The sequence below is a fragment of the Argentina silus genome (assembly GCF_951799395.1).
Source record: "Argentina silus genome assembly, chromosome: 22".
Lineage (NCBI taxonomy): Eukaryota > Metazoa > Chordata > Actinopteri > Argentiniformes > Argentinidae > Argentina > Argentina silus.
The window spans coordinates 4,107,899-4,121,519 of record NC_139676.1 but is presented as its reverse complement, the minus strand read 5'-3'; the positions used below and the strand labels follow the sequence as shown (position 1 = coordinate 4,121,519).

General features: G+C 46.2%; 3 protein-coding genes and 1 long non-coding RNA gene across 8 annotated transcripts in view; 2 read left to right on the top strand and 2 right to left on the bottom strand.

Moving 5' to 3' along the window:
* The window catches only part of syngr1b (synaptogyrin 1b), a gene marked incomplete at both ends in the record, with an annotated part of 181,636 nt that overhangs the window by 64,956 nt on the left and 103,059 nt on the right, over positions 1-13,621 (bottom strand). The window lies entirely within an intron of this gene.
* LOC310821825 lies at positions 5,461-8,998 on the top strand. The gene is made up of 6 exons (XR_014554884.1): positions 5,461-5,606; positions 6,195-6,242; positions 6,698-6,807; positions 7,157-7,239; positions 7,545-7,658; positions 7,882-8,998. It is a non-coding gene; the product is annotated as an uncharacterized lncRNA (long non-coding RNA).
* LOC310821824 (guanine nucleotide-binding protein G(I)/G(S)/G(O) subunit gamma-13-like) lies at positions 9,589-11,441 on the top strand. Of its 3 annotated transcripts, none has more exons than XM_083694062.1 (3): positions 9,589-9,717; positions 10,610-10,714; positions 10,958-11,441. In XM_083694062.1, exons 2-3 carry the CDS (start codon positions 10,617-10,619, stop codon positions 11,061-11,063), a joined length of 204 nt encoding a protein of 67 aa, XP_083550188.1. In that variant the 5' UTR covers positions 9,589-9,717; positions 10,610-10,616; the 3' UTR covers positions 11,064-11,441. The 3 variants fall into 3 exon arrangements, with proteins under 3 accessions (XP_083550188.1, XP_083550187.1, XP_083550186.1); XM_083694061.1 differs by having other exon boundaries at positions 9,589-9,805; positions 10,613-10,714; XM_083694060.1 differs by having other exon boundaries at positions 9,589-9,805.
* The window catches only part of chtf18 (CTF18, chromosome transmission fidelity factor 18 homolog), a 9,716-nt gene continuing 7,634 nt past the window's right edge, over positions 11,540-13,621 (bottom strand). The window contains exons 19-22 of one of the 3 annotated variants that reach the window (XM_083694021.1): positions 13,130-13,274; positions 12,786-12,896; positions 12,212-12,275; positions 11,540-11,677 (exon numbers count right to left, since the gene is read on the bottom strand). In XM_083694021.1, the coding sequence (XP_083550147.1) occupies positions 11,556-11,677; positions 12,212-12,275; positions 12,786-12,896; positions 13,130-13,274 (442 nt within the window). In that variant the 3' untranslated portion in view covers positions 11,540-11,555. Of the gene's footprint in view, positions 11,678-12,211; positions 12,276-12,785; positions 12,900-13,129; positions 13,275-13,621 lie in introns of all 3 variants that reach the window. The other 2 variants (XM_083694022.1, XM_083694020.1) reach the window with 2 other exon arrangements.

Here is a 13,621-nt window from a genome sequence, read left to right as displayed (position 1 = left end):
GTTGACAATAGTTCTGGCCATGTCATCATTGTTGCAGATCTCAAGGAGGATATTTCCCACCTTGGTGCTCAGAACCTCACAGATTGCCTCTCGTGCCACCTTCTGGTCATGGCTGGTGGAGGAAGAGGACTGCATGCCTAGGGAGCTGTCCCTTCCCAGAGCTCCCCACATTGGGCCTGGAGTCACCCCACGGGGCCAGGTGGAGTCACTGTCCCATGTCTCATCACTTGAGGATGAGGATGCCCAATTCTGCTTCCACATCCAATTGAAATCGTCATTGAGCCTGGTCTCTTCATCTGGTGGGGTGTTGGGCACATCCAGAAAGTTCTCAATCAGGTTCTTGATGGCCCGCTGTATAAAATAATGCAGCAGGCCAGTGAAGACCTCTGTGGGCAGTCTTCGATTGGCAGACATTTTGAGGATTGGCTCAGACTTGCTCCCTTTGGCCATGGACACCCTGCCCATTCTGGTGTCAAGAAGCAGCTGATAGACCCTGCAGATCAGCTGCTTTGAAAAGTAATGTATTCGCCCCCGGAAAATCCTGTTGCGTAGCCTCTGGGAGGCTAAGATCTTTCCAAGGGGCGTAGAAGATGTGTCGAAGGACCTAAAGGAGTCGTCTTCATTCTCATCATCTGAAAATTCAATAGCTGCATCCGAGTGCACCATCCTCAATATGGCATCAAAAATATTGTGGGCAGTAAGGTGAAGCTGCTGCCTCATGGCAGCGCTGGTATCACTCTGGCTGCTACTAGCGCTGCTGAGCCCAGACCTGGCTGACCTGGGAGAGATGAGAGGCTGAGTCTCCTCCTCCTGCTCCTCGCTAGCATGGCTGCTGGCCTGCCCCAACTCCACTGGCCTCTTCCCCTGCTGGGCAAAGACAGAGAGGGAGCTCTCGCTGTGGGATTTGCGGCCATCCCTTCCCTGGGCCCTCACGACGAACTCAGCCTGGCTCCTGCTGGACTGGAGCAGGGCGCTATCAGACTGAAACCTTCTCATGCCCTTTAGCTCTATGGCTACATTACCCAACAGGCTCTGGCTGAGGCACTCCACCAGCAGGGGGAAGATCTCTCCGCTGGGGTCGACCATCTCGGCCACACCCTGCTCTCCAATCATCTCCCGGGCTGTATTATAGTTCTCCAGGATGACATGGACTATTTTGCACACCATATTTATTTTCTGGACAAGGGTCTCTTCAGAGTTACTGGTATTGTCCTGGGAGCCTCCCGCTGTCTGGTCTGTGTCAGGTAGTAAGCTACTGACCTCCCTGACCAGCTCTAGCCTCTCGTCCATGGACAGGACACTGCTTGTCCTGAAGAGAGCATGCTCAGTGACGGCCTGTGAGATTGCTTCTTCAAGGGTGGCAATCTCTAAGAGGTAGGACCCCTCCTGTGAGGATGCCGTAGACCCAGATCTAGTTGAACTACTGTCGTCCTCATTCTGGATCCTTTCATCCAGGGTGTGCATGTTCCACCAGTCCTCAGGTAGACATTGCTGGTCACAACTGTTGAAGCTCCAGACGGAGCTCGCATCATCCAGCTTGTCCTCAGGAGACGGTGTGGGGCTTAGAGGAGATTCCAGGATACTCTCCAGGATGATGCCTGTCATTTTCCTGGCAGCCATCTTCTCCCTTGGGAAGGTCATGGTAGTAGCAGAATGAGCCAGGTCCTCGCCCACCGCTTCCGCTGCCTCACGACAGAGTTCAGCTGCCACCTCAGATGTGTCGGACCCACGTGATGATGGTGATCGGGGTCCATTCCCACTGTCATTATCCAACATGTTCTGGTTCCTCTCCTTCGGGTCCTCACATGAGTTCCAGAACTCCTCAGAGGAGATTCTGGAGATCGTTGGATCGGAGAGATAGCATCCTGGGTGGACGTCCTCCGCCCTCACCACCATTCCCCCCATCACGTCCTCCAAGACAGAGGAGTAGAGGTTATCAACCTGTTGAATTTCTGGTCCCGACTCGCTGCTCTCAAAAAATATTTTCACTTTCTGTAAGATCATCGCTACAGCCATGGATGCTATGCGATGATACTCCTCCTCAGTTGGATCGTCAGAAAGGTGCTTAGGGGGCTGCCCACCCAATAGCCTGCACCTGGGCTCTGAGCTCTGCCTCAGCAGCGGGTGGAACTTTTCAGAAATGATCCGGAGAACCCCTTGTGGAGCCTGGACCTTATCTGACCCCAGGGAGGAATGTTCTGAACCAGAGCTGCCCCTCCCAAACCCAGGAGGGCAGAAACACACTATTTCCTTAAGGATGGTGATGGAGTTTTCTGAACTTCCTGCAGAGACAGCCGACAGCCGTCGGCCATCTTGTTTGCCATTGAGGTCCTCTATGTCGGAAATGTACAGGGCCATGGCAGGGAGGACGACCTCAGTGGAGACAATGATCACCCAGTCGATCACCTCCACTGCCCTCTTCTGCAGGTTGTCTATGGTCACATTCTTAGAGAGAGAATCAGATATGAGTGACAACATTTCTAATTGGTTTGGATATAAATATTTAAAAGACCCGGCAAGAATGACTAAGAGTATTTCGATAAGAAGAAACATAGTAGTGTGTAGTGTAGTGAGTGTGTGTGTAAAAAATGGATTTACCCTCTCTTTCAGGAGCTGCTTGATTAGTCTTCGATGACTGATGAATAAAACAAATGAATACAATACTTCACTGGTATATACATTACATATTGACAACTAATACTGGTGTTTTAGGATACTAGGATACTGTAGGATACTGTGTTTTTGCTCTGTTTGACATAAGGAGGTTCACAGTAGAACTCACGTATGAGACATCAGGAGCTCTGCTACTGGGAACACCTCCCCTATGTCCTCCACTGATAATGGACGGGGCGTGGCCTCCAGAGAGGTGACATCTCTCAGCACCTCTGTGGTAAGGAGGTTAGGGTTACTCTTCTCACCCTCTGGGGTCAGCTGGTGGACAAGTAGTGCTGAAACAGAACACAATCAGACATCACACCAGCCTGTAACCACGGCAACAATGCTATGGTCTCATAGCATAACATCATATCTGGCATACAACTACATCACCAACACCCACCTGTAGTCTCCTCTGGGGTGATGGGCGTTGAACGGCCTTTTCTGATTGGTGGAAGAACTCCTACAGGAAGAGGAAAGTCAAGTTGTGATTGGTGGATTCTTCAAGGGAAATGACTTTTCAGAATTCTATTAATGAACATAACACTAGGTATCTTGGTCAATACTCACGGTAACTGGTTTCGAAAGGTCGACAGGATACAGCCAACGGACCAATGACCTGGGATGAAGAGTAACTTGTATTGAACACACAAACAACGGGATAGCATGGGATAATACACTGAGCTTCATTACTGGGAAACACAATAATAAGGTTTCCCTACAAATCAAGGATAACAATGTTTAGGTGCAGGCACACCAGTAAGACCTGGGTGGGGGGGGCTATTTGGGTGACTACACCATGAAATACAATTCAAAACTTCAATAAAGGTGTTATAGAAGGGAGTGTGTGTTTGCTGTTTGTGTGTGTGTGTGTGGTGGGGGGGAGGATACTTACTATTCTTCCTGGCCCTGCAAGTTCCCACTTGTGCAGCTCTGAGCCAACCCCAGCAGTCCTTTGCCCTTGTCTGGCTCTATGTGCTTCCTTAGCAGCCTCTTTAGCTGCTCTGGCTGCTCTTGCTGCCTTGTGGCTGAGTTTGGAGCCTCTAGGAGGCTTTGGAACCAGGCCCTGAGACAACAACAGTAGAGGGAAAACTAATCACCATAGAAACAAGACTCATCTCCAACAGCTGATGACACTGTAAATCTATAATAATCCTAACCCTAACCTTTTACCATAACCTTTTACCATAACCCTTCCCTAACCCTAACCCTAACCGTAACCCTGCCCTAACAATTTTAAATCTCAACTCCAATGGGGTGTCAGACTTGGGCGGTCTTAAGCATCCCACTTAGTATTTTTCTTCATCAAAATTGATGAGGGCGGGACATAGTTCCATAGATACTGGATTTATGTATACTAAGAAATGACTGACATTCTACAGTGACAAACCCTGTAAATTCTTAAAGTAAAGTGGGCGGGACTTAGGTCTATGGAGGTCGATTAATAACATAATAAGTCAATGACTGACAGCTCATCATAACGTTATCTATGGCTAGACAACCAGTCAGAATGGATGGGGACATTTAAATATATATTATGATATGTTTAATTTTGAAGCCAACCAGTCTGCTTTCTCCAAGAGAAATCCTACCTTCACTGGGTTATTTTCCTTGGGGTGCATTGGTGTCTCATTGACCACCAGAGATGGAAGCCACTGTCCAGGCTTCAGGGGAGAGGCAGGCTCTGGCTCCTGGAGAGCACGGAGGGTCCCAGCCTGATGGAGAATAAAACAATAATTAATCAGCGAGTTAGGATATAATGGCGATTATGAGCTACTGAAATATACCCGATAATATTTAGATCCGTAACATTCGTATAACCGCATATAGTATAGAAATTGTTATTTGCGCCCTATCACACCAAAAGAGATATGGGCTAAGCTAAGAAACGTAAATGTTTAACGTTTGTAGACTTACTTTGAGTTTGGGTCTCCGCAGTTTTTTCGGTTCTAAATTGTCATCCATCCTTATTCCTCAGGACGTCCATGAGCTGTGAGAACATTTAAAATCAATAAACACATTTTAAAAATTCAAAAATATTGTTTTAACAACCCAAAGAGCAGTAGGTAATTACTCACAGAAAGTTGCATCCGCACAAGATATGTTTTTGATACGAAGATGTCACCAACTGATCTCAGTTTGATTTATATCACAACTTAACATGCGCTGTATGACGTCACAGTCATTGAAGGCGCATCTTCACCACGCCCCTCTCCTGCTCCCTGCCGTGCTGACAAAACTTGAACTGCACCTAAACAAAGGCATGCATTGATGGCTGCATCATTAAATACGTGTGAAAATCACCATGTGACGTTATTAAACCTGTATACATCGCAGACCACTGTCCACTAAATATCTCTCTGCTTGCATGTCTGTACAAATATGTGTGTATATCGTGGGGGGTATGCAATTAATGCACAATACAAGTTGTATTGTATTGTATTATATTTTAAATAATACCCCCCCCCCTTCTCCACATATGATTTGAATGTAATGTAATATGCTTTGAATGTAATACTTAAAACACTGGGCTCCACAGAGCCACAATATAACCACACATCAGAGAAACGTTCCCTGAACTATCATAACTATCTGTTCTATTTAGAGAGAAAGAGAGAGTGCAGGAGAGAGAGAGGGGGATTATAGGAAATGTAGTCCTTGGAGTACATCTAACATACGGAAGCCTTCGTAGCTCCGAACAGCTCACAACTACAAATTGATCAGTCGGCGATTCCACCAAAGAAGAAGAACGTTAGCTATATATAGACCACCCCTTCTACTCATCGTCCTTTCGCTGAAGAAAAAGTCATGCAGCCGGCTTAGCTCATAGCCAGCCTGGAGACATTTTACGAGATGATTGTGTGCATAAAACAACGCTATCCCAGGCGACTGAGCAAGCAACCAGCACCATTCATTGCTCATACGTGATCCAGCACGCAGCAGCGTTTTCTGTGAGTAACTCAGAAGTGACTGTTTGAATTGATGTGGATTCCTAACTTGCCTAGCTTGCTCGCTAGCTCGCTCCCAAATAGTTAACTGTTTCTTGGACGTCCAGATTGATAGCACAGTTACTTATTTATTTCAGTCGGACAGTTTGTATATGATTTAAGTTGACACCATAACTTTCTGCTTTTTGCAACTCGTTTAAAAAAACAAAACAGCTCAAGACGTGGCTGGCTGGCTAGCAAGCTATTGCGAAAAGCCAGGCCATGCAAATCCACGTGGAGTTGATAGCCAGCTAGCCATGTGCAGAACCTAAAGTTGGTCGGCGAACTCCAAATATGATTTATAGTTGCTAATATGACTACATGCTTGATAACCGAAATGTACTTGTTAAGGATGTTGTTAGACTGCGGGTTTTATCACTTGCATCATTTCTACAAACGCGAACACTATGGCCCATACGTTGGCTAGATAAGTGTCACTTATTTGCTTGTCCAATTTACTGTCAGATTTAGAAACGTGTCTCGTTACAACTAGCGCTTGTCAATGTGCCAAATGAAATCGATGTAAGTAACCCTGTTTTAATGTCGTTTCAGGGGCCTTGGTATGAACGAGCTGACTGGTGTCGTCACCGGTGTTCCTTGGTGAGTCCAGCTTCCACACAATCTCACCTATAATACACATGGTCAGGACCTCCAGCAAAAAAAAAAAAAAAAAAGACTTTTCTAACACATGAGTTGCTGCCTCCACGAGGTAAACCAACCACCACGTAGAGCTGATTCTACTGTTGTATTTATGACCTGTACTGAGCCAGTGATGACACAAAAATATAACTTTTCTGACACCTCGTATGAGAGCTGGTCTCCAGCTCCTGATTCTAATTCTACTCTGAGGCTCTTGTGGTCACTAATTCTGCGTTGTGTAGCGGCTGTATGCTCTAACGGGCACCACTGCTGAACAGGACCCTAGTTAGCAGCACAAACTGGGCCTGGTTAAAAGCAATTTGCTACAAGGGATGGGCTGTAATCTTGTGTGCATTATTAGTGCTATCTGTGTTTGCTTGCTGTGTTTAAGTTCTATATATGTCATTACATTAAAGTGAGGAAATGCCTTGGGCAGTGCAGCCCTGAACCACAAGTGAGATGTGGGATCATGTGACCTGTGGCCACCGCCTGTTCCGCATAACCTGAGTCGGGCTGCCTTCACGAGGTAAACCAACCACCACGTAGAGCTGATTCTACTGTTGTATTTATGACCTGTACTGAGCCAGTGATGACACAAAAATATAACTTTTCTGACACCTCGTATGAGAGCTGGTCTCCAGCTCCTGATTCTAATTCTACTCTGAGGCTCCTGCGGTCACTAATGCTGCCTTTCCCCCCCCCCTGTAATGGTTGTGGCACCACTACTGGCCAGAGCCTTACTTCTAGCTGCCCTAACTGGGTCTGGTTAAAACCAGTGCATTACAGGGGATAAGCAGTCATTTGAGCTTTACACCACTAAGCCGTGTGCTACAAGTGTTGTCCACCAGTCTGATCGCTCTCCTCCTTTCTCTCAGGTGTGGTCCAAGCTCGGGTGAGAGGGTTCTCTAAGGTATGGGGTTGGTCTCATCCCCACACCACCCAGGGCGGCCTGCTGCAGGTAAATTGGCTCCTGAAATGTGTGATTCTCCTGATGTAATTGTGGACCTTTTAGTGAGAGCCAGTGATGACAAAAAAATATAACTTTTCTGACACCTCGTATGAGAGCTGGCCTCCAGCTCCTGATTCTAACTTTGTTCTGAGGCTCATAAGTCATAGTCCCTTCTCATTGGATGTTCTGTATAGGCATAGTGTAAGCAGTACCCTGCGATTGGAGTCATACTCTCCTGTACTCCTGTACATGACGACCATAAAACTTTATTGTTCAGCCTGTGTAAACAGTGTGACTGTTCTCTCCCCTTGCAGGCTGGTTGCGGTGACTTGATGAGACAGGCTGCGATACTGTAGCTCTGCTGCAGGCCAGTGGCTGATGTCTTCAGACTGTCTTCTCTCTGGCTGGAGGAGGGGGGCGGGGTGACGGTGAGTCCTGCTTATTCTGCTGTGTTTGTATGCGTTTCTGAGCCAGTGATGACAAAAAAATATATAACTTTTCTGACACCTCGTATGAGAGCTCTGTGGCTCCTGATTCTAATTCTACTCTGAGGCTCGCAAGTTCACCATGGGGGGGGCGGGGCGGCTGTAGTTTGGTGTGATGGTCAGGTGTGGTTTCTTGGATTTGTAATGTTTTCTTTTCCCCTGTCAGGTCTTGGAGCAGTGGGCCAGTACAGATGGGTGCTGCTGTGACTTCTCTGGCTGTAGCCTTGGAGGCTAGGCATTCCTAGTTGCTGGTGCTGCTAGCGGACTCGTCTCAGCTGAAGACTAGACATATCGCAAATTGGCTTTTCTTTTGGAGAAGCATGTTAAATTCTTGAAAGGTCTTGACGACAGTGTAAAGTGACTGTAGCCCAAAAGTTATAATAGTTTCTCTACTGTTCTTCTAGCATTGTGACTGCCAATGGCCCCTGGTCCTAGCAAAGATTTGTTTTTCATATGACTGATGTATAGATGGTTCACTTCCGTAGACAAATGTACTTGTATAAATCGCTTTGGATAAAGGCGTCTGCTTAAACATCTAAAATGTAAATGTCGTCAAGATGGTTCTTAAGTGAAGTTCAGTATTTTACATCTTTGCTTAGATGGTCCCTTACCCAGAAAGTCAATGTCAACAAAAAAGAGAAAATTGTCTCTAAATGGTTATAGCTTACAGATTATGAATGATGTAACAAATTATAAATGTACATTCTGAGGCATGTTAGCCTGCACATTTCAAAGATTGTGGTCCTGATTGAAACGTTTTAATTAATGCAACTTGAAATGGCAATATGTCCCCCAAGTGGTTTATTTGTTATTACATTGAATACTTGAAGTACACAATACAATGATGCCATGTTTTTTGGCGAGGGAGAATAAATAACTAAAAATAGAATTTGTTCTGTTCAATAGCATTACTTGTCATTTCTAATCCCTTTTTTCTCCCAGCCCCCCGAAATGTTTTATTCATTATAACAGTTATTACAAATGAATCTACTAGGTGCTTATTTCTTGTTTTGTTTTTTAAACATGGTGTATTTTTCCTGTTAAACATGCTAAAGTATATTCCATTTTAGTTGATGTAGTTTTTTTTAGATTTACTTTTCAATTCCACCCCTCAGCTGTACACAGCCTATACCACCCTCTCTTGGTTTCCTTGCCATATACCTTTCAATTGTGCTGTGATGTCTTGCATAGTTCCTGAAAGTCTCCATTTTCAGAGCAGAATAGATTCCAAGCCAAAAATGAATCTTTCTGGAAAGAGTATGATTGTTAGTTCTTAGTTCATTTGAAACCCATGTGAATTCTTTATCTGTGTCATCTTTGCCTTTCTTCTTGGTTCATTTGTTGTAAAGCTGTGAAGCATTTAAATGAAGTTTATATTTACAAATGTTATGGTTTAAGTCTCCTTTGTTTACAGGATAAACTCACAATGTCTTACTGATGTTATGCTCTATCAAATGAGCGGGATGCACACAGAATTAGCAAAGTTGTGTAATAGTTTGCTGGACCGCCGACTGTGTGTGATGTTAGTGTTTGTCGGCCTGTCGGTGCTGAACCATTGTCTGGTGATGTTCAGTCCTGGTTGGGGTGTTTGGGGCCGTGATGACCCCTTGTTGACGTGACAGACCTAGTACACCCACCCTCTTGAGAAGAACCTCCTACCCTCATGATTTGTATAGTAAATAGTTGTTGAATGGTTGTCCGGTCAAGACTGCTCATTTGCGTGGCCCCGGGGTTAGTATTTCCATACAGGTGTGAGCGCCCCGGTTCCTCCCCCCCCCCCCCCCCTCTCATTTGGCTACCGAACCAGCGCGAGCAGCTGACGACATGCGCACCTCTGTGTCCATACCGGAGAGCAGCGCGAGGGAGTGCCAAAAACAACAGAGGCGGATTCATTTGTCTCGCGCTGCACGACTCCGACCATTCGGTGCCTGCCAGGAGATGCTCGAGCGCCTCTGACCGATCGTCGGATTCCCGGTTGAGCTCGAGCCTGCCGTCTGTCTCCGTAAGTTCCGTGTTTGCGCGTAGCGTTCATTCTCCACCGGCTGTCTAGGAAACCGGACTGCGCAGAACAGAACCTCGCCCCGTTAACGGTAGGAAATACACCTCACCGCTCCTTCCATGACTTTTACAAGTCTTGTATTTATCTAGCATCGCCGTGACAGATATTTCGATTATTTTAATCATCATGAATAGCGCGTTGTGTGATAAGATAGACGTTAATGTCGAAGAGAGGAGGAGAGCATCCTTTCCTCTGTGTAGCTTACACCGTCCGGCGGTGAGCGCGTGGATTCCGGGAAAAACGGTAATGCAATCCATGACATTATAACACAGTCTTATATAAACACGAGCTTTTGAAACCGTTATGCTGTTTGAGTGAGAAGAGCATAATAATAGTAATAATAATTATATTATTCTATATATAGACAGGATGTTTTTGGTGATAGGGGCACGCGGCTCTTAACTGGTACCCGAACGCGCGGATGCTGATGGTGGCCTACAAAAAGGCACGCGACCTACTTATCCAGAGAGAGAGAGAGAGCGGGGGTGGGGGAAGAGAGAGAGAGAGAGGGAGAGAGAGAGTGGGGGTGGGGGAAGAGAGAGAGAGTGGGGGTGGGGGGAGAGAGGGAGAGAGAGAATGGGGGTGGGAGGAGAGAGAGAGAGAGTGGGATGGGGAGAGAGAGAGCTGTCAAGGATCGAGGGATGTATCGATCTAGAGCTCCCTGTCTGCACTGTGTGTGCGCGTGCATGAGTCCAGAGATATTAAATAGACTCTAAGAACAGGTCGTTTTTATCGATTATACAACAGGTACAATTATAAAACAGGTACAATATGAGCACAGTTAAATAAACATGTTGGGTTTTGTGTGTGTGTGTGTGTGTGTGTGTGTGTACAGTAGCATCATGGATGAGTTGGATGTTCCTCAGATGAAGAGGGAGGTGGAGAGTCTGCAGTACCAGCTGGCCATCAGCAGAGAGAAATCATCCATCACAGTGACTGAGTGAGTATTCACACACACACACACACACACACACATACACACACAGGCACTAACTAACTAACACACACATACACATACACACACACACACATGCACACACAAACACACTGGCACTAACTAACACGCACGCATGCATACACGTACTCACATACAATGTGTCTGAAACAGAAACCGATTCTCCTAACTCAGAAAGACCCACCACTCAGTACTAACAATGGCCACTGTCTCCCCGTCTCCCCCCAGGTTGGTGAAATGGATCGAGGGGTGTGTGTGTGACGATCCGTTCCTGAACCCAGAGCTGATGAGGGCCAACCCCTGGGTGGAGAAGGGCAAGTGTGTGATCCTCTAATGGACACACACACGCACACACATACACACACGTCAAACACACTTATATCCGTCTCTCTCTCTCTCTCACACACACACACACACACACACACACACACACAGCTATTATACCATCATGTTTATTTTGTAGATCCATGTACTTATGGTTTTAATCTGAGGAGTAGACTGCGGAGTGTGTGTGCGCATGTGTTAGTGTGTGTGTGTGTGTGTGTGTGTGTGTGTGGGTGGAGCATGTCCTGAAATGAGAGTAGCTATACAGACGTAACTGTAGAGAGTTTTGTTAATGATGAACCACAGTTGACTGTTTGTCAAACAGAATAACACGTTTTTATTGGCTGTTTCCACTGTCTGTCAAACACAATAAAGACACGATTTGGCAGCTGGACTCATGTGCTAATTTGCATACACCAACGGTACGGTGGAACAACAATGAGAAATAAACAGGAGAGAGTGTGTGTGTGCATGTGTGTGTGTGTGTGTGTGTGTGTGTGTGCTACAGCAGCTCTCTGATGTAAACGTTGCGTCGGACAGCGTTGGACACACCCTCGTTGAAACGGAACCAAACGTCGCTATTGCCAACCGCCGTTCCCATGGCACCCTCCACAGATACCTCACCTACAGCGAGAGAGAGAGGAAAAGAGGTCAAACACACACTTATACAGAGTAGTTCTGCTGGGCCAGAGGACTTTTTGCAGGGGGCTAGGGACTATAGAGAGAGTGTGTGTGTGTGAGAGAGAGAGAGAGAGAGAGACCAGGATGTACTCCAGTTTGAAAGGATGCTAAAGTGAATCATACCACTGATACCATGAAAGTATTCATTAGTGTGTATGTGTGTGTGTGTGTGGTAGGAAGGCAGGAATATATCCTTATAAGGCTTCTATAGGATGACTAATTGAACACGTCAGTAGTTGTGACTGGCCACTATGGACAGTGCCCACCGGTAAAGAGGCGGTGTCAATGTATTCAAATAGGTAGAGTGTAGGAGACGTCGGAGACAAGCTCTTTAAATAGGCCAGATTTGCATGCAGAAAAAGGAGAAAAAACAAAGGCATCTGACAAACCAAGTACATGCAAAAATATCAAGACAGACACACACACACACACTCTCTCTCTCTGTCTTTAATACAAACCCACTCTCCCCAATGTTACCTGTAGCAGAGGTCTGCGGTTTCTCTTTGGGGGCGATGGTTCGGCCAAAGAAATCCAACTCCGGCTGAAACACACACACACACACACACACACACACACACACACACACACACACACACACACACACACACACACACACACACACACACACACACACACACACACACACACACACACACACACACACACACACTTCAGTGAGAAAGCAGATCCATCTTTGTGGAATAAGGATGGTGTTAAATGTGGTTCCACGTCCCAGGAGGTATCAGAATAACTATAGTCCCTGAACATCAGACCTACATTCTGTCACTTCAATTAGCTACTGAAGGTCGTGAAGAATGACACACACACACACACACACACACAAGCAGACACACACCTGATGTCTCCATTAGAGCTGCTGAGACTAGCAGGGAGTCACACACTTCTTCCTCTGATAGAGTGGCGCCCTCTGCTGGCAAGCATACTCTGTACCCAAAGTGTGTGTGTGTGTGTGTGTGTGTGTGTGTGTGTGTGTGTGTGTGTGTGTGTGTGTGTGTGTGTGTGTGTGTGTGTGTGTGTGTGTGTGTCTCACCCTGATCTCTACAGTGGTCTGTCTGACGATGTTCTCCAGCCTCTGTTGGTGGTTCCTGGCTGCTGGTTTGTGCTCAGCGCTCACCTTCTTTGCAATCACCTTCTCCTCCTGCTTCTGGAAGGAAGGAAGAAAGGAAGGAAGGAAGGAAGGAAGGAAGACAGGAAGACAGGAAGACGAAGACAGACAGACATGGTTAGAACACTTGTTTCTACTTCGGGATTTAAATGAAGACAGAAAGTCAAGAAACCTGTGACTTTGTGGTACAAAGTCTGTGTGTGTGTGTGTGTGTGTGTGTGTGTGTGTGTGTGTGTGTGTGTGTGTGCGTGCGTGCGTGCGTGCCTCACCCTGTTAGGGTTGCGTAGCAGCATCAGTTGCTCTGCTCTCCTCATCTTCTCCTGCTCCATCTCTCTGCTGATCGTCTGTTTGGCCTGGTACGTCAGCTGTCTGCGGGGGGGCAGGCCAGGATACCGGACCACCTCCTCCACACGCCTATACACGCACACACACTTATGATTATTACATACATGCAGTTCTTTACCAGTACATAGGCACACAGAGATAATGCATATTGAAGTAGATTGATGAAAAAAAAAATATTAAAAAAAATAAGGAAAGTGCAAAAAATATGATTCCTTTTTTTTATTTTTTTTCTGAATTAAAACACAAATCGGTCACACACTAATCTCCTTAAGCTCTGTCTCTCTCTTTCACTCACTCTCTGATCCACACGCACACACACACACACACACACACACACACACACACACACACACACACACACACACACACACACACACACACACACACACAGCTGAACATAGCTATGCTAAATGTAA

Excerpts from the sequence above, each read along its gene's own strand:
- LOC310821824 (XM_083694062.1), top strand. The coding sequence starts at position 10,617 with ATGGATGAGTTGGATGTTCCTCAGATGAAGAGGGAGGTGGAGAGTCTG. Across the intron at positions 10,715-10,957 it reads TCATCCATCACAGTGACTGA|GTTGGTGAAATGGATCGAGG; the intron begins GTGAGTATTCAC and ends GTCTCCCCCCAG.